This window comes from Oryctolagus cuniculus, chromosome 2, assembly GCF_964237555.1.
Source record: "Oryctolagus cuniculus chromosome 2, mOryCun1.1, whole genome shotgun sequence".
Classification (NCBI taxonomy): domain Eukaryota; kingdom Metazoa; phylum Chordata; class Mammalia; order Lagomorpha; family Leporidae; genus Oryctolagus; species Oryctolagus cuniculus.
In genome coordinates this window covers 35,252,953-35,275,575 of record NC_091433.1, presented here as the reverse complement: position 1 = coordinate 35,275,575, position 22,623 = coordinate 35,252,953, and the positions used below count along the sequence as shown (strand labels likewise).

Here is a 22,623-nt window from a genome sequence, read left to right as displayed (position 1 = left end):
TGGCAGTTGCCATATCTAAATATCCTAATTTTTATTGTTATTTTTTATTTATTTTTCCCATGAGAAATATTAAATAGCACCACATTGACAAGAGAGAAGTGATTTTAGATAACCAATCACAGCAAACTCTTTTATAAGTCATAAAATCCAACATAAACCCCAAATTTATTTAATTCAGTAGTTTTCATTTTCCTTCATTATATTTTTTTTCTAAATCAAGATCAGCAAATAGTATAAAATTAATGGCCCTAAATTTTGGCTTGTCTCCCTCTTCAATTCTTCCATCAATAAAATGACCCCAAAAGAAATCAAATGCAGAAAAGTTGCCAATCCACAGACCCAATCTACGCAATTAAGCTTGTTACTAAGTGATAGTCATGCCAAATATTAATTAAGTAAAGTGGAAAGTGTTTTATAGAAAATCAGTAGGGCCTACGGAACTTCTAACCATAGGAAAGTTCTCTCCACCATCTCATAAGGACATTTCTTCTCATTACCCTGAACATGAGCTAATTCTTCACACAAGAGTGCTTTGCCTGTTCTTTTACTGTGACATTTGGCTCCAAGAATTCTCTGGCCTCAGACATGGCTTGTTGAGTAGATACAGTCAACAATGGCCACAGAGCCAACGATCTGGCCTCAAAGAACTTGATCACTGACACAGGAGAAAACAGTTACCAATGTAAATGAAGAGGCAATTTCCCTGTCCTCTCTTGCCTGCCCTGCAGAATAAACCAGAGTCCAGACCTGTTTACCTAGTTTGTGGTCTTCCAAGAGCCTATTCAAATGCCCAGTAGGAGCCAATAAAAGGGTTTTGTCTCACACACAGAGATTCTGTGCATATTCTTTCTTGCCTCTCTGTTAAGCTTTACTTGACCCTTTTTCCTTCTCTTCAGCATTATAACTCCATATGCATCATTTTTGCATTTGAAGAAATCATGTTTGATGAGAATGAAAGCTTTGCCCAGAGGGAAGGCCAACGTGTCTTGTTTTGAAAGCTTGATTTTTCACCTGCACATTTTTATTTTATTACACACACCCAGTTCTCTACCTCTTGGAACTTACAACATCATTCACACAACTGCAAATCACACCATGAAGGAGTTTCCCTTAAACATAAATTGTATGTTACTTACTTGACCGTTACTCTGTTGGACGTATCCTGGAGGTCACTCGGGTCAAACAGTTGAGATTCTTTGAGGCCGAGCTCTTTACAACCTCTCAAGAATAAGATAATATTGTCCTGCAAGGAAGAAAAGAAATCCAAGTTAGATTATTTTATGCACTGGCCCCTCCCCTTTGATTGTTCAAAGGGCAGCAGGGCTCCCAGGCATTAAGGAAGCTAGGGGTCAGGTCAAAATCTCCGCTTGTTGCATAACAAAATTATGCTTTGTTAGGAAATGCCTGAGTTAGCAGACACCTCAAACTTCCAAATCCACCGTCTTGCCAAATTCACACATTTGTATAAAAGTGCAAGTAAGATACCATTGAAAAGGAGAACTTAGCATCCTTCAGGGGAATAATACTTTTTTAAAAATCCAGGTATTCACTATTGCTTCAATTTATTACCTACAATCTCATTCAAACTGATATTCAAGAAACAGATTTTGATACCCAGGGGTTTTTCTCAACTTTAGCAAGTTTTTCTTGTTAACAGATCTTCTAAAATAAATCTTCTGTATACCTTTTAGACATTCTTTATGGGTGTTGACTGAAAATATCTTTGTAGACTACAAATTGAATTAGATTCAAAAAAATCTACTTATTAGAAATCATAATATGAGGGTCACATGTGGATGTTTATGTGATGCATTTACTTATAAATGGTCAGAAAAGTGAGGGAAAAAGGAAAACAAGTCATGTAATTTATGATTAGCACATTTACAAGCACATATTGATACTAAAATTGCTACAATAAAGTATTACTGGAAACTGGAAAAAATATTTGGCTAATGAGAATCAAAGCTCAGGAGTGAATAGTTTTTAAAAAGGCTTTATCTTTTAATTTTTATTCACCATTTTAAAAAAGATGTATTTATTTTAAAGACAGAGCGAGTGGTTGGGGACAGAGATCTTGCACCCACTGGTTTACTCTTCAAATGGCCACAGAACACTGAATTCTAAGTCATCTACTTTGGTCACAGGAACCCAAGTACTTGGACCAAAACCTTCTGCCTTTCCATATGCGTTAGCTGATCACAAGCAGAGCAGCCAGGGCTCAAACTGGCGCTCTGATATGGGATGCCAACTTAGCCCGCCGCATCACAACACTATTTACTATTTATGCAATGTATTCACAATTACTATATGATTATTCATTATTTACTATTATTATTATTATTATACTATTTATTCACTATTCTTAAGAAAGAGGATAAAGATCAGGGAAGGCTTCTGCTACCACAGAGTATTTTCGTGAACTGTGTGAAGCATTGTATAACACAAAATAAACATCTGTAGCTTCTACTCATGGAGTGTTGGCCAAGCGCTGGGATTCTCTCTTTTAGCTACAAAACAGCCATATGCAGCAGCTGCTCTTACTATGTCCATTTTTCAGACAACGGTGGAGGCACAGAGAGGCCTTGTACCATCCCAGTCAGCCAGCTGCTAAGCCTGCCTCCCCGTGAACACAACAGATAGAAACGAGGCTTCTCCAGAGTGAAAGCCCAAGTCCACAGAGAGGCAGTTGCCTTTCCCACTGCCCCATGTTTCCCGGAGCTTTACTCTTACCCTGCCTTCTTGAAATTCTCACTGCAACTTTTGTTGTTGTTGCCTTTTCCCTTTCTCTGATGGCTTTTTTCCTTCCTGCCTCCCTCCCACAACCACACACCCACGCACACACACCTTCTCTGATCACCGGGTCCTGAGACCCTCAAGGCACTACAGGTGCCAGCCCTTGAACAATTCTGAAGACACCACATTCAGAACAGGGTGCCCTCCTCACACAATTCCACATTTCAGGAAAAGCCAACAAACCCCTTAAATCTTGAATAAAGTGGCCCCAAATCAAAGGCAGTACCGTACAGACTTCAGGGGAGCCTTTACAAGGGCTTTCCATATGATCTGTTTTTTTTATTTTTTTTAAGATTTATTTTATTTGAAAGAGTTACACAGAGAGAGGAGAGGGAGAGACGGGGGGGGGGGGGGTCTTCCATCTGCTGGTTCACTCCCCAATTGGCCACAATGGCAGGAGTTGTGCTGATCCGAAGCCAGGAGCCAGGAGCTTCTTCCAGGTCTCCCATGTGGGTACAGGGGCCCAAGGACCTGGGCCATCTTCTACTGCTTTCCCAGGTCACAGCAGAGAGCAGGATCAGATGTGGAGCAGCTGGGTCTCAAACCAGGACCCATATGGGATGCTGGCGCATCAGGCCAGGCCACTGCACCACAGCGCCAGCCCCTCCATATGATCTGTTGACTGGCCAGTAAGCTCTGGGTGCTTGCTGCCCAGAGAAAAACAAAGTGAGTGTTGGTGCTCTCTGTGGGGGACCACAATAGACGACAGGTCTGGTGACCACAGACCTGTCATGACTGTGGCACCCCAGAGGCCCTGACTGTGGCTCCCCAGATTCTGAAGAAAAGCAAGGAGGTCATCTGCCCATTTGTAAACCCAGATGCACACTCCCTAACCAGAGTGCCACACTCCATTCAGCAATGGCCCACAAACACATACATAAGCTTTGTGCTGCCAGCCAGCCTGAACAATTTGGGCTGGAAGATTTAAATAACTGCAGGTCTGCTTCCAGCTCCTCGCTGCAACCTAACGATGCTGGATGGGAGCCAGGCCCCAGTGCAGAAGGAGAGCCGCCCCGCCAAGAGCTAATAAGGGCAGCCACCGGAGCAGGCGAGAAGGGCTGTGTGCTCAGTTGCACAAAGCACATCCTGTGCAGTCTCGTCGGCCTTGTTCTTCATCCTGCGATTTTTCCACATTGGCAATTTCAAGCAAAACCCACATCTTAAGAGTTGTAAGTTCAGAAGCCAAACAGTGTAATGTCTTGCTCCCAAGGGAGAGGTAGGAGACGCTGATTTACTTCATCACTATTATATTTAGCTCTTACTAATGCAGAGCCAACAAAGCCATTGAGACTTAGCAATCTTTACAAGAAAATTTAAAAGGATTCTTCAAAAAATCAACGTCATGAAAAAACAAAAACTGGAAATTAAACGGGTGTGCTGACCAAACGCAATGTATGGCCTTTGATTGGACCCTAGATTTCCCCCAAAATATGAGGCTGTAAAGTCAAGTTCAAATATGGACCATGCATGGTATTGTTGGATGAATGTGGATTTTATTACATGTGAAGACGATATAGAACAGTAGTTACAGACAGAAAAGCTTTAGCATTAACTGTCTATATGAATTATTTAGGGTTGGGTTATAATGTCTGTTACACGACTTTCAAATGGTTCAGGAAGAAAAGTGTGCGTATATGTGTATGTTCACACATGTGGTGAGGGAGAAACAAAGAGAGGAGGGAGGGAGAGAGAAAAGGAGGTAGGGAGCGAGGGGAGAGAGGGAGAGCAGGAAGGAATTTTGAATATGTCTGTCTTGCTGTGGAGAGAGAAAGCCCATAAACACAGGGGCTGGCATTGTGGTATAATGGGTGAATCACTGTCTGCAACACTGACATCCCATATGGGCACTGGTTCGAGTCCCAGCTGCTCCACTTCCAACCGAGCTCTCTGTTAATGGCCTGGGAAAGCAGCAGCAGATGGCCCAAGTGCTTGTGTCCCTGCATGTACATGGGAGACCTGGATGAAACTCCTTGCTGCTGGCTTTGGCCTGGCCCAGCCTGGCCACTGTGGCCATTCGGGGAGTGCACCAGTGGATGGAAGACTTCTCTATCTTTGCTCCTCTCTCTCTGTAACACTGCCTTCTAAATAAAGAAAACAAATATTTTTTAAAATAGAAAGCAAATACAGCAAAATATTATTAACTGGTGAATCTAAATTGAAGTCAGTAAGCCTTCCTTTAAAGGGCCAGATAATAAGCATTTTCAGCCTTGTGGGCCTCATGGTGGTCTGTGTTAAAATAGTTCCCCACTCTCTTAGCAGATCACGCATAAACAAATGTGTGCATCTGCATTCCAATCTTCTTCACAATGGCAGGCATTGGGCTGGGTTTGGTCCACAGGCCAGAGCCGGCTGATCCTACTCCAGATGAAAGATATATCAGTTATTTGCTATGCCATTCTTTCAACCTTTCAATGCATTTGAAATTTTTCCCCATAAAAGTCATGGGAAAGATTCTTCCAGTTATAAGAAATATATTTAAGCAGGTATGGGTGTGACTTGACTGGGCAAATCAGCCCTACACAATTCAAAGGGAAATGGTTGTCTCCTCTGTGACTACAGAGTCAATGTGCAAGCACTGAGGGAGAACAGTTAGCATTTCTGGCTGAGAGGGCCTGAGTCTCAATTCAACACAGAAGCATAACAGAAGCTCCTTACAGAGTCCATTTTGTACCACAGTCGTATTAATAAGCAGATCTATATTACTGTTTATATAACAGCCACATATTAAATTATTCTTGTGCATGGCCCTGTGGTTTCCCACTTCGTTCATTTGTAGGCCTGCCCTGTGTATGAAACAAGGGCCGGGCTGAGCCCTGAGCTTGCCACCCTTCCAGGTCTCTTACTCTGAAGAAGTCCTTGTGCTCACTCACTTCGCTTCTCTATCTAAAGGAAAGATGAGGGACAGCCTCTACCCTCAGAGTGTAGCAGAGAGTGGCAGGTGCTCACTAAATATCTGCATAGATTAAATACAGTGTGCGAGGTCCTCTCCTAGCTACTTATAACAATGAACGGAACAAAATTCCTTAGTCCTCATGAGCCAGCAAATACCTGCATTTGTTAAAGATGCAGATGAATCATGGCACAGCAGGTTAAGCCACCGTCCACTATGCCAGCATCCCACAGGTTCATGTCCAAACTGCTCCACTTCCTATCCAATTCCCTGCTAATGTCCTGGGAAAAGCAGAGGAAGATGGCCCAAATGTTTGGGCCCCTGCCACCCACATGGAAGACCTGGAAGAAGTTCCTGGCTCCTGGCTTTGGCCTGGCCCAGCACTGACCATCACAGCCATCTGGAGACTGAACCAGTGGATGGAAGATTTTCTTTCTGTCTCTTTCTATAACTCTGACTTTGAAGCAATTAAATAAATCTTTTTTTTAAAAAGATGCACATAAACAGAGGTCTGACATCAAATCAGACACTGGAAAGGAGAGGGGAATGAACTTCTCAAGGAACACAGCACAGAAGGGATTCAGTTTGGAGCTCAGCCTCACCTGCTTATTAGCACAGTTCCTAAACTTCCTGATCCTCAAATTTCTAATCTGTAAAGTAAGGGGATGCTAATAACCTTACAGTGATGTCACAACAATAGAAAATGTACCTTACAAATAGAACCCAATGTCTGGCACCTTCGGAGCATGCTTTTCAGTGGTCCCTTTGATTTTGTACTTGTGGTCAATTATAGACTGAAAATATTAAGTGGAAAGTTCCAGAAACACATAAGTTTTGGGTGCCATTCTAAGTAATATGATGAAACCTTGCACCACCATGCTTTGCCCAGTTGGGATGTGAATCATTCATTTGTCCAATGAATCCACAAAGTATACACTATCCACCTGTTAGTCACTGAATATCACTTTGATTGTCATGATATCACAGTATCTGTGTTCAAGTTACTCTTAAGTTACTTAACAGCGACCCCAAAGCACAGGAACCATGATGCTGGCCATTTTGTCACAGTACACCACTGTAAGTGTTCTAGTTTATTGTTATTGTTCTTAATATTTTATTAGGCCTAATTTATACATGAAACTTTATCACAGATATGGACATACAGGAAAAACATAGGATTCCTTACTATCTGAGGTTTCAAGCATCCACTGGGGTCATAGAATGCATCTCCCATGATAAGGGGGGATAACTGTATATGGAGGGATTATTATGGCATTGAGTCCACACAGGTCTGGAAAAGTCCACGGATGGTAAGATGAACAAAAGTGTCCATCTATGAAAAGTGCAGTGTGTACATATGGCCCTTGCCAGTTCCATGGAAGACGGTTACAAACAAAAAAAAGGCTGTTGTTACTATTGTTATTAACCACCAGCTTTGCACTGTTGTACAGGCAGCCTCAAACTCAGGAGCAAGCAATGCACCAAAGTCCCTGGATAAGACAGTTGCTTGGAGGTTAGCGTTTTTAATTATTGCACCAAAATAAATCCTGGCACGGTGGCTCCCAGTTCAGAACACAAAAACCTCCTTAAACCAAAGTGTACCTGAAGGTGGTTACCAATTACACGATGGAACCTAAAAGCTGCAAAGAGCATTTCAGAAACACCCAGTGCACATCTCTTGGCTGCAGGTGGATCCAGCGGCTTCAAGCCACCAAAGAGACTGCCTTAGGCCACAGCAGTGCTATCTATGGGAGGCTGGGCCAGTCGCTCATGCTAGTGTAGCCCCCAAGACACATCACTGCCTCATCCAGGTCTTTCTCCCTCTTAGCTTTAAGAGAAGCAAGCAAAGACCTGCTTGCTCCCTATCCCTTTCTCCAGCTGTCACGTCAGTAGGCAAAGGGTTTCTCTCTCTCCCGATCCACAGCAGAGAACAAGGCTCTCCGGCCCTGGGGCAGGCTCCCAGCATTTGGTGCTCTATCTCCCTGGCTTTCCTTCTTCGACAGCAGGGATGATGGAGTTGGAGTTCCTAGTTCATTTGGGTCTCAAAGGAACCCAAATCCCTCTACTGCCTGATATGCAAAATGCAGTATGTATGAAACTTTCATAGCATTTTCAACTTCTATAAGTGAAAAGACTCAATGGAAAACAGCAAAATGGAAAAATGTTACTTCTGATGAATTTATCATTTTAATACATTTCCTATAATAAATATTTGCCTTAAACATCTTCATAAAGATTAGGATATTGGAAAGATTTGCAAGTATATCAGAGAAGACCCAGATCATATTAGAAAATCAGTAACTAACGTAACAAGTTACTTTTCTCGTCTACTTAAAAGACTTTTTGAAACGTGGTTTTTGTTAGATTTTCTACATTTGAAGCAAACTCCCTTTAACAGAAATGCAATTAAGAAATTCAGAACTTAAGGAATACATTACCAAAATATCTCCAGGAACTTACTCCAAAATTAATGGAATTTGGGGATTTCCTGTACCTGCCATGTGTTCACAGTCATTGCCCCAGCCTGTGTGGGTTGCAGTCAAACTCTAGTTATTGGCTGCTGTCCAACAACAATCAGTGCACAGCAGACTTTCAATGCATTTTTATTTTCCAGGAGCACATAATGAGGATAGCAGCTCTTCCACTGAGGGGAACGCACAGCTCATTTTGCTCTCAGGAATTCTGGGAGATTCAATCCAGAAGGTGGCAGCCAGGGGGCTACTTGGAACCAGAGGGGAAAAAAAAATATATGGGTGAAAAATGAGCAGAAGCACAGTGGATTCCAGAAGAGAGAATGGAAGGCTGGGAGGGGAAGAAGGATAGGAAAGGTCAGACCGAGGAGGGTTATGGATGCCCGGTGGTGGGTCTGGACTGTTCTCTAGGCAGTGAGGAATCCAGGCTGGGTCATCAGGATGGGAGTCCTCGAATCCTGCCTTTGTTTTAGAATACACTGGCTGCAACAGGAAAGCCCCACTGTTGGGTGGAGGGTCCATTTAAGAGGCTACCACAGGATCTCAACCAGAGCGGACAAGAGGGCCAGGATGAGAATGCCTCTCTGGCTCACTGGTTGAGTACATTTGGAGGAGAGGACAAAGGCGTGGGGCACATGTTAGGTGGTGCTGAGGATGGTAGCTGTTGAGAGCATTGAAAGGAACAAAGAAAGAACAGATCTGGGAGAAAGGGAAATAAATGAAACCTGGAACACTACATTCACAGCACAGCTCGCGGGGCACAGAGCTCAGGTCGAGGAATGAGGCCCCTACAGAACCTGCAGGCTTGGAAGTCATTAGCTCATTGAGGAGAAGCGGGGGAAAGCGAGATACTTTCCAGCACAGCTCAGACAGTACCAGAGAGACTGAAACAGCACCAACAAGATCACGCACATCTAAGAAACAGAGGAGGAGCTGTCCCATGTGTCTGAGAAGGGAAAGCAAGCAGAAGGAGCAACGAGTGTCCTGGAACCAGGAAGACCAGCGAAGCCAGCTGAGAGTGCTGTTTGAGGGAGCACAGTGTGTACAGTGTCAAATGCTACAACACTGTATCAGGATCCCAGCTCTGCCGTGTCCTGGCTGAGAGACTGTGGGGAGCAATCCGGACTGGACTGAGTTACTGGAATTAAGACTTATTCTATGCATCTGCTCTCCCACAATATGGCGCTGGGAGAGGAGTAAACAGCTTCCGCACAGCTGCCTCCAGTTCAACTAATAAACTGTAGGACTTGCTCCTGATTGGAGGAGAGCAGCGTACTCGGCGTGTGGGCAGCCGAGTTAGGATTGGCGGAGGAGGACTATAAAGGAGGAGAGAGACGGCATGCACCAGGAACATCTATGGGGAACATCTAAGGGAACCCGTGCAGCCCCCGAGAAAGCCGGCCGGCGGTGTGCCACTCCCCTGCGGAAGTGGGGAATGTGGCCAGGGGGAACTGCCCTTCCACGGAGGTGGAAGGGATAGTAGCCAACCCGGGAAGAACCAGCAGCAAACCCGGGGAGGGCCGAGCAGACGAGAGAACAGCGCAGGGTCCTGTGTTGCTCCTCCATGAAGAGGGGGAGCGACATAATGGTGCCGTGACTCGGATAGGAAACCTAGCTTGGATAGGAAACCTAGGACGGATAGCAAACTTAGGAGGGAAGAAACGGGAAGAACTGGGAAAATATCGGAGAGAGAGATTAGCAAACAGCCTAGGGAAAAGCCGGACGAAAAAGGGTGCCGGAAGAAGCTATTGAAAGCCTAGGCATAGACTCGGATACGGACTACGGGGGGAAGCTGGGAGAAATCTCTAAGGTCGAAAGCGAAAGTGAAAGCTAGAACAAACAGACTCGGATGCGGACTGTGGGGAGAGGCCAGGAGAAATGAGGGAGGAGTATTGTTGGAAGAAAGCTTGGGGAAACATACCGGGTAGAGAAAAATGTTAGGGAAATTGAAGCCGCGGGGGGCAGGCCGAGGCGGAAACGTAAGCCACTTTGGGGTTCTCAAGTTAGCCCGGGAATAGGGGGCGAAAAGTTGAAACCAGAAGCTGAAACGTAAGCCAGATTGGGATCCGTCTGATTAGCCCGGGGAGCAAAGGACGGGAAGCCAAACCGTGGGGCGGAGACGTATGCTGGGTTGAATTCGCCAGGCTAGCCCGGGGAACTTAGATTGAATGCTAGTGGCGGACACGTAAGCTACGCTGTGTTACTCGCGGAGGCTGCCGCGCGCAGACAGAGCGTGCGGGGCTCAAGTACATAGGGAACGCGGGGCTGGCGCGAGGCCGTGGTTCAGACGCGAAAGGGTTAAGTGCGAGACTGCGGAGTATGCACGCAAAGCCGAGCCGCGCAGATGAGAGAGACGCAGGCTGAAGCGGCTCAGCTGGAAAGCCGCGGAGAAATAGCCTCGGGGCGGAGCCTGCCGGCAGGGCGAGGCACCGGGAAGCTGCGGGGATAAGAGAAACAGAAGTTTGGAAGTGGAGTGAGAGAAATGGGAATGTTGGCAGACAGAAGTAAAATGGGAGAAATAGGAATGCCCGGAGATAGAGAAATAGAGAAATAGAAAGGCCTCCCTACAATACAACAATTAGAAGGCTTGGATTCGGTCTGCCCGATTAGTGAGGCGATGAGCACCTGGGCGGCTAGCAGCTTATGCGCCGCAGGTCACCGAAGACAGGCACGAATTAACATCAGTAAGGCCTCCCCACAAAAAGGCAATGAGAAGGCTTGGATTCGGTTTGCCTGATAGGGCTTGTAAGCCCCTGCAGGCAGAGCAGAGCATGCGCTGCAGGGCACCGAACACAGGCACGCATCAGCGCCTAAAAACCTCCTCACAACATGGCGAAGAGAGGACCCGGATTCGGTTTGCCTGATTGATAGGACTTGTAAGAGCCTGTGGCAACTCTAGCAAGTAGAGCAGAGTGTGTGCCGTGGGACACCGAAGACAGGCGCGTATCAACGCCAAAAATAAAAAGAAAGGGGGATCTGTGGGGAGCAATCCGGACTGGACTGAGTTACTGGAATTAAGACTTATTCTATGCATCTGCTCTCCCACAATATGGCGCTGGGAGAGGAGTAAACAGCTTCCGCACAGCTGCCTCCAGTTCAACTAATAAACTGTAGGACTTGCTCCTGATTGGAGGAGAGCAGCGTACTCGGCGTGTGGGCAGCCGAGTTAGGATTGGCGGAGGAGGACTATAAAGGAGGAGAGAGACGGCATGCACCAGGAACATCTATGGGGAACATCTAAGGGAACCCGTGCAGCCCCCGAGAAAGCCGGCCGGCGGTGTGCCACTCCCCTGCGGAAGTGGGGAATGTGGCCAGGGGGAACTGCCCTTCCACGGAGGTGGAAGGGATAGTAGCCAACCCGGGAAGAACCAGCAGCAAACCCGGGGAGGGCCGAGCAGACGAGAGAACAGCGCAGGGTCCTGTGTTGCTCCTCCATGAAGAGGGGGAGCGACAGAGACCTTGGGCAAGATGCTTAGTCCGTCGTTGCCTTAGCTGTCTCTTCAGAAAGCCCAAGTCCTTCAATGGCCTTACAAGTCTCATAGGATCTGTTGCTACACCTTCCTGATCACAGCCCCACACCTCTCCCCTCCTGCAAGACTCGTGCAGGACCCTTGAATGGCTTTCTTTGTTTTTTAAATAAAACCTAGGATAACATTCGATGCAGAGTAAGTAAACAATAAATATGTGTGGAAAGAATGAATGAGTATGAAAATGCGGATATGCATAATATCATAGGACTGTTTATGGAGTTCTAGAAGAATAGAACAGTGTCTGGCACACACCAATAACCCAATAAATGTTTTCCATTCTGACACTCATTTCTAAGGATGAACACTGTCAAGTCATCAGTGAATGAATTTTCTGATTAGAAGGACATCAATAATTTTAGGAGAATTTCAGGGAAACCATTGGGCAAAAATCACATTGTGGAAGTCAAGGAAGTCAGTGCAGAATGAAAACAACAGCACTAATGTACTGGGCTGTTCAGCGGAAGTCCAGCAGAGAAAAGATGAGGAGGTGTGGCATGGTGGGTGGAGGGAAGAGGGGAGGGAAAAGAGCGGGGAGGGAGAACCCTGGCGCCCTTTACTCTCTCAGAGCTCCCTTGGCCCTTCCAGACCGCTGCTGGGATCACCCTCCTGGGCAGTCCCCACCCCATGTTAGGTTTGCGCCATCCGTTCCTCACCGTGCTGAGCTTCCAGTCAGTCACCCTTCCCTTCTGGCACATCCCTGAGGATTCTGTATTAAGGCTCCCCACTGAATGCAGTCAACATTCAAGGTAACATTACATTCCATGTGGACCACTGGCCCAACAACCTGGCTTGTGGTTCTTGGGCTTCCCCAGTTATACTTGCTACTTCATTTCAGGATCATAGTCATCACCCAGACCGTCTGTGGGATCTTAGACTCTTACGTCCTTCTCTATGACCTTAGCTAGTCTCTCTCCAGGTATCTCATGTCTTCTCTCCCATACCACAGACCCTTTCAACTCCAGACTCTGCCCCTTCTCTGTCCACTTCCCTCTCCCCTTGCTGCCTTATTTCTGTCATGATCCAGTCCCAACGAGCGGACTATTCAACTGTTCTACTGTCTGTGTCTCCACCATCCTCACCCCTTTGTCTTTGACTAGGGAGCAGGGAGTAAGAACAAGAAATATCACAGGTGGGACAGTTAACTTTGGCGGCTAAGCCAACCATCTCTTGACTACCTGAAGGGCAGCCAGTCAGGTGTCTATGTGGAAGGACATCAGCTAGGATACTGCTCCCAGCCTTTCCCTCTTCCCTGTGGCTGGTTTGGGAGAAGGGGCAGGGCCTGCCCAGCTCTGCCAGTTCTGGATTTCCCTTCTGTAGAAGACAGCTTGTCTGTAGGACACATGTGCTCTGTCTGTCTCTGTCATGTGGTAAGGGGCCTCTCTCTGTGGGGGAGGCCTGTGGTTGTCTAGCTGTGCCAGGAATGGCCAGTATAAATCTAATTCAGGAACGAGGATTAGCAAACATTCTTGGCTGCAGCTCTAAGCCAATGTTCTCTAATTTGTTTCATGAGAAGTAAAGTTGGTATTTTGATTTCTATCTGACTCTGTGCATATTATTTATTGACCACTCTTCATCTCTAACACGTGGCTCCCAGTGCTACTAGAAGTAATGGTGCTGTTATTGGACCTGGAGTTGTTGCAAATTTAGTAGCTTCCACCTCAGTGGGCCCCTTAGAGGCAATTGGTCATCCTTCTAGATTGCTCTGGTCAGTACCCTCTCCTAATCCTTGGAGAATTAAGCTTCTACTTTCTCCAATCTCTCTACTACGCCTTAACCTTCTCACTCACAGATGTCATTAGCATTCAACAGTTAAATCCTTTCACTTCGTCCATCCCAAGTTCCACATCTAAAAGCCATTTTTATAAAAGAATATAAAGTTATGTACTTTAAAGCATTTTGGAAATGACCTAACAACAGGAGCAGAAGTTGAGTTTGGTTTAGAGTGAAAGATAGAGTCAGAAGTTAAGCTATATTTAGTTTAATTTTTCAAGTCCATTCAAAGATGTTTATTGTGGATTTACTTTACAAAAGGCAATGCATTCAGTTCTTTGGGCAGGAAGAGGTCATCATAAGAACTGGGACTCTTACTTGCCAATGAGAGCAAGTCTGACAGAAATAGGCATATATTGGATAGCAGAGTCCAGCACAGCCCTGCTACCGGGTGGAGTGGAGATGCAGCCGACCCCCTGCAACAGCTGGAAACCAAGACCTGGACTTGTGGGCCCCAGGCTCGCTCCCCTTCCTGTCTTCCCATTTCGCACGTTGCTTTGTTGGCACTCTCTGCATGCAGATTTCTTCCATATGGCTTCGCTCTGCCCAAGTTTCCCACATGAAGGCTGTCACTCCCTGAGAGCAGTGACTCTCTTTCTCACTTGCAGTTAAAAAATGTAGCAGAACGGATGTTGAAGATTTTTATCAAAAAGAAATGACAGATGCTTGAGGCAATGAACATGTTTATTCTGATTTGAACATTATGCAATGTATACATCTATCAAAACATCACACGGTAGCCCATACATAGGTACAATGTGTATATGTAAGCAAAAATAAAAATGAAACTAAAAAAGCACAAATTAAAATACTTCATTGTAAAAAGAATTAAAATTAATAATAAATTTTAAATCCCAGGAAAACACCCACATTGGTCCACCTAGATTTCAGGTTCTTCCCACGGTGGCTGATGGGATGGGATAAGAGACCATGGATTCTATCAATCAATGATAGGAGAGGAGTAGAGGAGGAACAGTTTCTGAAAGAAGAATGCAATTTCTTAGGAAGGGGACACAGGGCAGACAGAATTATCAGTACTGGCTACATTCACAAAGCCGGGTCAGATGTAACTTTTCTATAAAACTTCTTGTGGAGTAGAATGCCAATTTAATAACAACGTGTTTAGCATATTAAATATAATTGATCTAATTTCCAGAAAGATTCTCTTGGAAGAGTCTGTGCATTAAGCAGTCACGCTGCCTCAGTTTCCCAAGGTTAACATCCTGATGCCAAAGAGGACCGACCACAGAAGGAAGGAAGCACAACTCTCATAATTAACTCTGCTTGGAAGAGCGTTACTCAAGTACAATTCCTTGCCTGTATAGCCACTGAAGCCCAGTTTCTCTTCCCTCATGGGACATTTAAGGAAACAGAGTGCCCAATCTGAAAGACTAAATTGGCTCAAGTACCTTGATTTTATCACTGTTTCTGGATTCCAGACTCAAGATCATCCATGTGCAGCTGTTTTTCATCTCAAGAACTTGACTTTCAAGCCCACTGAAGGTCAATACAACAGTGCTATCTCAGGAGAACTGGGAGCCCAGCCTATCTCTAGAACTGTCCAGATTCCAAAGAATCTGTCCTTCCAGAATAATTACTGAACGAGACCCCAAACTACTTAAACTCACCCTAAAACTCAGCATAAGCATTATTATGTTATACTGCCAGACTTCTTTTCCAACATAATTCATTTTTGGAAATGAAGGGAGATAATCTTCATTTAAATTAGACAAAACTCCTTCAATCATGTATCATCAACCATTAAACAACAAATATGACCATGGCAGTGACAGTCAAATTATGGTCTTTGGACTGCTATGGATTTGGTACTGATCCACAAGAAAATAAGGGCAAAATTAAAATTTTAAATACTTTTTTGACAAGTTGGCATTCTAATCATATCCAAGTGTGTGATCAATGCACTTATCCCAATGAACAGATAATATATCATTTTGGACATTTTCCAACTTACGTGAGTCACATATTGGACTGTACTATGTAGTTAATGGCAGTGGTCTCATTTATCAGACTAGGTTGAACAATAACAATAAAATACAAATCAAGCACAATAACATACCATTTCACACTCAATAGAGGAGCTAAACAACATTATTTAAAAAAAAAAGGCCCAGAAGATAATAAGTGTTGGCAAAAGTATAGGGAAATTGGAACTGTTGTGCTTTGCAGGTAGGAATGCAAAATGGTGGAGGAGCTACACAAATAGTTAGGTGGCTCCTCAAAAAATTCAATACAGCATTGCAATAGGACCCAGTAATTCCACTTCTAGGTATATGTCCTAAAGAACTGCAAGCAGCAACTCAAATAAATCTGTATATACCAATGTTCGTACTTACACTAGCCAAAAGGTGGAAACACCACAAGGACTAACCATAGATGAATGGAGAAACAAATACAGTCTATACATACAACGGAACATCATTCAGCCTTAAAAAGAAAGGACGCTCGATGAATGGTACAAGATGGACGAATCTTGACGATATTATGTGAAGCAAAATAAGCCAGACACAAAAGGACATCTATTGCATGATTCCACTTATATGAGGTATTTTGAATAGTAAAATTCACAAAGTAGAATAGAGGCTACCAGGGTCTGTGGGAGAGGGTAATGGAGAGGTGTTATTTCATAGGTACAGAGTTTCAGGTGGTCTGATGAAAATGTTCTCAAAATGATGTTGTAGACAGAACATCTGCATTCTCCCAGAATTCCGAGGTCAAAACCTAATCCCCAATGTGATACTTTTTGGAGGCGGGGCTTTGGGGAGGTGAATAAGAATTTCCTAAACTAATTGGCCTTCATCATCTTCTCTCCCCATCCCCGACCCCCTTCCACATGAAACACACTTTAAAAAATGGAAACCAGGATAAACCTTTGAAATCTGGTTCATACTTACCCATCATACACCACACATACATATACATCAGTGGAACAGTCACCATGCTGGGATGTGGCCCATAATCTGAAACTTCCAATCTCAAATCAGTTCCTACAATGACACTGCCAGGCCCCAAGGCATGCAGGGCTAAGAGGAATCTTATTTGTCTCTGCAACTTTCAAGCTGTGCAGTAGAGGATACGTTTCACACTTAGCTCTCTAGGCTGCAAGTTAAGACAATGATTTACTAGTCAGGGATGACCTCAAGAACAAAATACTTCATGGTCTAGGTCGGGCATGTGGATGACATTAAAAAAGAAACAGGTTTTTAGAAGCCAAATGAGCGTGCAGAGCAGGAGCCACACGGATAGATCCAAATGCAATTACCCCTATCATATGTAGAGGTCACCACCTCCCTACAGAGAAGGCTAAAAAGTCAGCGAGAAAGGAAATACCACAAAGTAAAAAACCAAAAGCAACCTTTGCACTCATCGACACAGACCATGATCTGAAGTCATTTTTCTATTGAATATTTTGAGCTGGAGAAAAAAGTTCACTGAAAATCTTCTGCTGATATTAAAACATACATGAAAAGGAACAAGAGTCACACAGAGTAGAAATCCAAAGCAAAAAAGAAGAATCCAGTGGAAATATCACCAGCATGCCTTTTATTCCTTCAAGTTTACCAGGTTTTTAACCCATATTGGGACTGCCTTTAGCTCCACTTTTTTTTTTCCTACATAATTCAAAAAAGGTGTGGAGAAAAGACTACATTTTCGACTTTGTAATCATGCACAAGTGGAAACCACATTTCTTCTTCAAGTCATGTTAAAAAAAAGTGTATTCAAAATAATAAATTTTCCATGGATACTGACTTCCTCTCTCCAAGTTAATGTTTGGCGTAATTTACACAATAAATCTAATAGGCAAGTTATCTCTCCCAAATAGCACCTAGCACATTCTTGGCATCTACAAGGAGTTAACACGTTGCATATGTTGTTCGTGGTCACAAAACAACACACATTTGAGGGAAAAAAAATCACCAGGAAAGGAAGGAAGAGGGCAAGGGTGAGCACAGGAATGTAGGAGGCCACCGATGGGGCCACACAGGACCCTCTGACATTCAGGTTTTCACATATGGGTACCAATTTCTACCACATTTAATTCTAGCAACCCAGCCCTAAGCATGATCGTCTTACAGATGCAGAGAGAGATGATGTCTAAAATAAGTTCTGCAGGGTGACTGCTTGACAGGTACAGTTTCAGCCTGAAAGAGGGAAGAACTTCTGGAAACAGGCGGTGGTGATGGTTGCACGACAAGACACATGTACTCAATGCCAATGAACTGTGTACTATAAAATGGGTAAATGGTAAATTTTGCTACATGTGTTTTATCACCAACAAAAAAGTAAGTTCAGTAATGTCCCAAGGTTACACAGTCAGTCCATGGCAAAGTTGAGAGGCATGTACGCCAATCTGATCCCAAAGTCATGGTCTCTCCCTGCATCTCCTCCAAATAATGATAAAGCTGATGATAATTAAAAATATGATGGGGGTGAGTGCTTGGTCTTAGTGGTTAGGATGCTTCTCCACATTGGAACATCAGGGTTTGATTTCTGGCTCTGGCTCCTGATTCCAGCGTCCTGCTAATATACAACCTGGCAGGCAGTGATGGCAGCTCGAAGTTGGGTTCCTGTCACCCACATGGGAGACCTCACTGAGATCCTGGTTCCCGGCTCTGTTGGGGTGGAGGGGAGGAATTTAGGGAGTGACCCAGAAGATGGATGCTCCTTTTCTCTCTGTCTCTTTGCCTGCCTTTTTTTTTTTTTTTTTTTTTTTTTTGACAGGCAGAGTGGACAGTGAGACAGAGAGACAGAGAGAAAGGTCTTCCTTTGCCGTTGGTTCACCCTCCAATGGCCGCCGCGGCCGGCGCGCTGCAGCCGGCGCACCGCAGCCGGCGCACCGCGCTGATCCGATGGCAGGAGCCAGGAGCCAGGTGCTTTTCCTGGTCTCCCATGGGGTGCAGGGCCCAAGCACCTGGGCCGTCCTCCACTGCACTCCCTGAACACAGCAGAGGGCTGGCCTGGAAGAGGGGCAACCGGGACAGAATCCGGCACCCCGACCGGGACTAGAACCCGGTGTGCCAGCGCCGCTAGGCGGAGGATTAGCCTAGTGAGCCGCAGCGCCGGCCCCTTCCTTCCTTCCTTCCTTCCTTCCCTTCCTTCCCTTCCTTCCCTTCCTTCCCTTCCTTCCCTTCCTTCCCTTCCTTCCCTTCCCTTCCTTCCTTCCTTCCTTCCTTCCTTCCTTCCTTCCTTCCTTCCTTCCTTCCTTCCTTTCTTTCTTTTTGACAGGCAGAGTTAGACAGTGAGAGAGAGAGAAAGAGAGACAGAGAAAGGTCTTCCTTCTGTTGGTTCACCCCCTAAATGGCCACTATGGCCGGTGCACTGTGTCAATCCGAAGCCAGGAGCCAGGTGCTTCCTCCTGGTCTCCCATGTAGGTGCAGGGCCTAAGCACTTGGGCCATCCTCCACTGCCTTCCTGGGCCACAGCAGAGAGCTGGACTGGAAGAGGAGCAACTGGGACAGAATCTGGTGCCCCAACCGGGACTAGAACCTGGGGTGCCGGTGCCGCAGGTGGAGGATTAGCCTAGTGAGCCGTGGTGCCAGCCTCTCTTTGCCTTTCAAAAAAATTTTTAAAAAATCATCACTGACTTCTTGAGTGGCAAACACTATTCTAAACAATATATACACATATTTATATAATTAAGGCTCACATCAACCCTAGGAGGTGGGTACTATCACTGTCCCCATTCTCCAGATAAAAACGTGAAAAACAGAGAGGAATGTAGCGTGCAGACAGCCTGATTCCAGAGCCCCCGCGTTACGACTTCACAGCATTGCCTCTCAGCATACAAATTTAGGCACATGGCACAGAAAGACAAAAGTCTTACTGTCCTCAAGATGATGCATGAAACAACAATGTCAACAGGCTGTAAATAATGCTTAGAGGGATTAATAATAGTGCACATCTTGTCTCTGAGAATATTCTAAAGACCAATCTGAGCACCACCTGCTTTAAAGTCCCCCATACACCGATGGACCCTGCTCCCTCGGCACTGCCTGAATCTCATGGCAGCAACCACATGCACACCAGCGTATAAGGTGGGTAGTTGGAGCTCAGTACTAATGGCTGAAGCCCACCACTCAGTTCCCCGCCATTCTATGAGCTGTTGTGCATGAATCTATACTCACACATGAGCCCCTTATTTTAGGACCAGCACCATATGTTTTCACTAAGTTTTAAAAAATTTCACTTGGAATCATTTAAATAATATGCTCATTGCAGCACTATTCACAATAGCCAAGATACAGAAACAACCTAAATGTCCTTCAGTGGATGAACACATAAAGAAAATGTGGTAGTTTTTGGATGATATTTAGGACAAATTATCATTCAGCCATAAAAAGAATGAAATCCAGGGCCAGCCTTGTGGAGCAGCAGGTTGAATATGGGCACCAGTTGGTGTCCTGGCTACTCCACTTCCGATCCAGCTCCCTGCTAAGGTGCCTAGGAAAGCATTGGAAGATGGCCCAAGTCCTTGGGCCCCTGCACTCTCGTGAAAGACCTGGATGGAGTTCCAGGCTCCTGGCTTTGGCCTGGCCCAGTCCTGGCCATTACAGCCATTTGAGGAATGAACCATCAGATGTAAGATCTCTCTCTGTCTCTTTTTCTCTCCTTGTAATTCTGCCTTTCAAATAAATAAATAAGTCTTTAAAAAAAAAGAATGAAATCTTGTCATTTCCAACAATTTGGATGAAGCTGGAGAATATTGTGGTGAATGAAATAAGCCAGACACAGAAGGGCAAACATCAGGTGATCTCATTTATATGCAGAATCTAAAAGCACTGCACTCCTAAGGGCAGAAAGTGGAATAATGGATAGTGGTTGCCGGTGGCTGGAGGAAATGGGGAGATGTTGGTCAATGATACCAGCTTGCAGTTACAAGTTGAATAAACCCTGGGGATCTAACAAACAGCATGGTGATTACAGCTAATGTTGACTTACATTGTGCCACAAAGGTAGAGGGCATGCATAGTCGCCCCACACACTAACGAGGTAACTATCTGAGTGATGGATGTGTCATTTAACTAGACTGTGATCATCACTTTGCAGTGTGTATGCACATCAAGTAATCATACTGAATACCTTAAACATATAATTTTAATTTGTAAAATATATCTCAACAAAGCTGGAAAATAAATTATTAGCATACAGGTTGGTGCTATAACCATCTGGTTCTAGACTCCTTTTCTTTTTTAAAAAGATTTATTTATTTGAAACACAAAGTGACTAAGAATGAGGAGAGACAGAGAAAGAGATCTTCCATTTGCTGATTCACTTCCTAAAGGACTACAACAGCTGGAGCCAGGGGCCTAGAGCTTCATCCAGATCCCTTATCTGGGTAGCAGTGGCCCAGACACTTGGGCCATCATCACTAATGCCTTCCTAGGCACGTTAGCTGGGAGCTGGATCAGAAGCGGAGTAGCCGGACTTGAACTGCTGCTCCATAATGGGATGCCAGCATTGCAAGAGGTATCTTAACCCGCAGTGCCACAACACTGGCCCCTGGACTCCTGCTTGTTGTGAACTCCTTAATTATCTCAGAGTTTTGAGTTCTGGAGTCAATTTTGATCTTTTATATTTTGCTATGAGATCATCCTTTTCCACTGGCTTTTAAATCTCTTACCCTGAGTTTCTTTATTTGAGCCCCCTAATGATTTTTAATTTATCTTGTCTCTTGTACTTGTTTCCAATTTCTTTTCTTTTTCCTTGTTTTGTACTCTTTTACTGTCTCATTTTTCCTTAATTGGGCTTTCAAGGGGTTTATCTATTTTATTGGTCTTTTCCAAGAATTAGCTTTAGGATTTATTTATCCATTCTTCTATCTCCTTAATTTCAACTTTTATCTTAATTAACTCTCTTGTTAGTTTTTGAGACTCATTTTGTTCCTCTTTATTTCCTAAGCTGAGTAATAAGTTGCCCTATTTTCTTCATTCTTTAATAAAGAATAAAAAGTTCCATCTGAGGACAGCTTCCAATGTGTTTAGAAGTTTTGCTAACAAAATATTCTTTTTCATTTCTTTCCTGATAATTTTAATTTCCTTTTGGTTTCCTTCTTGACCCCAGGGTTATCAATGGGTGTTTTCCATAATTTGCAAGTGGAGAAGGTTATTTAAACCACCTTTTTGTTGTTTATTTTCATTCTCATTGCAAAATGATCAGAGGGTCTGACCTGTTACCTCTCTTTCTTTTCTTGGAGGTTTAGAAGGATTTCTTTGTGGTCAAGCATGTGATTTGAAGGAAGGAGGATGACTGTACCTGTTTTGTAGGCATTTAATTGTATATTTTATAGATGATCTTTGAATTGATAGGAAACTCATTCACTTCATAATTGCTCTATCAGACACCCAGTATGAGGTAGGGAGAGAAGGCACGGGATTTACAATTTGAAAATCTTGTCTCCAGTGTGTTTGGCCTACCTGTTAGGACATCTCTTGGGATATCCACAAAAACTATACTCCACGTTAAAGTGCCTAGGTTCAGGTTCTGGCTCCACTCCTGATTCCACCTTCCTGCTGATGCACACCCTGGGAGGCAGCTGGTGATGGCTCAAGTAGCTGAGTCACTGCCACTCACATGGGAGAGCCAATGGACTTCCCAGACGCTGGCTTCAACCTGACTCAGTTCCAGCTTTTGCCGGCACTTGGGGAGTGAAGTAGCCTTTCTATTTCTTTGCCTTTCAGATAAATAAAATTTTTAAGAAGTCAATCTTGTCTCGTAGTTTGCAAGGCCTAGGTCTGAGCTGCCTTGTAAGTTGTGCCTTCCTACCTAACACGGTTACAGGTAAACGTTAAATGAGCCTGCTGTGTTTACACTGAGCCTTCCTCAAAGTTCTGGTTCCTTGTAAAATCCCACCCTAGGGCAGGTGCTTGGTGTAGTGTGAAGTCGCCAGTTTCAACACTTGTATCCCATCTGGAGTGCCTGCATGCAGTCCCTGACTGCTTCTGATTCCAGCTTCCTGATAATGCACACACCATAGGGGGCATCTGGGGATGACACAGCAATTGGGTCCCTGTCACTCACATAGGTGCTCCGCATGGAATTCCTGGCTCCTGGCTTTGGCTTGAGCCATCCCCAGATGTTGTGGGCATTTGAGGAATGAACCAATGGGTTGAAGATCTCATTCCCCATTGCTCTGACTTTCAAATAAATCAAT

The 22,623-nt window shown here is 44.6% G+C and overlaps 1 protein-coding gene across 18 annotated transcripts in view; it reads right to left on the bottom strand.

The window, feature by feature from the left end:
* LIMCH1 (LIM and calponin homology domains 1) overlaps positions 1-22,623 on the bottom strand; it is a 349,220-nt gene that overhangs the window by 101,817 nt on the left and 224,780 nt on the right. For all 18 annotated transcript variants that reach the window (XM_070068159.1, XM_017350869.3, XM_070068155.1 and 15 more), the window contains one exon: positions 1,137-1,243. Coding sequence is in view for 13 of the 18 variants with exons in the window: in XM_017350869.3 (XP_017206358.3) it covers positions 1,137-1,243 (107 nt within the window). In the remaining 5 variants the exon portion in view is untranslated. The remainder of the gene's footprint in view (positions 1-1,136; positions 1,244-22,623) is intronic.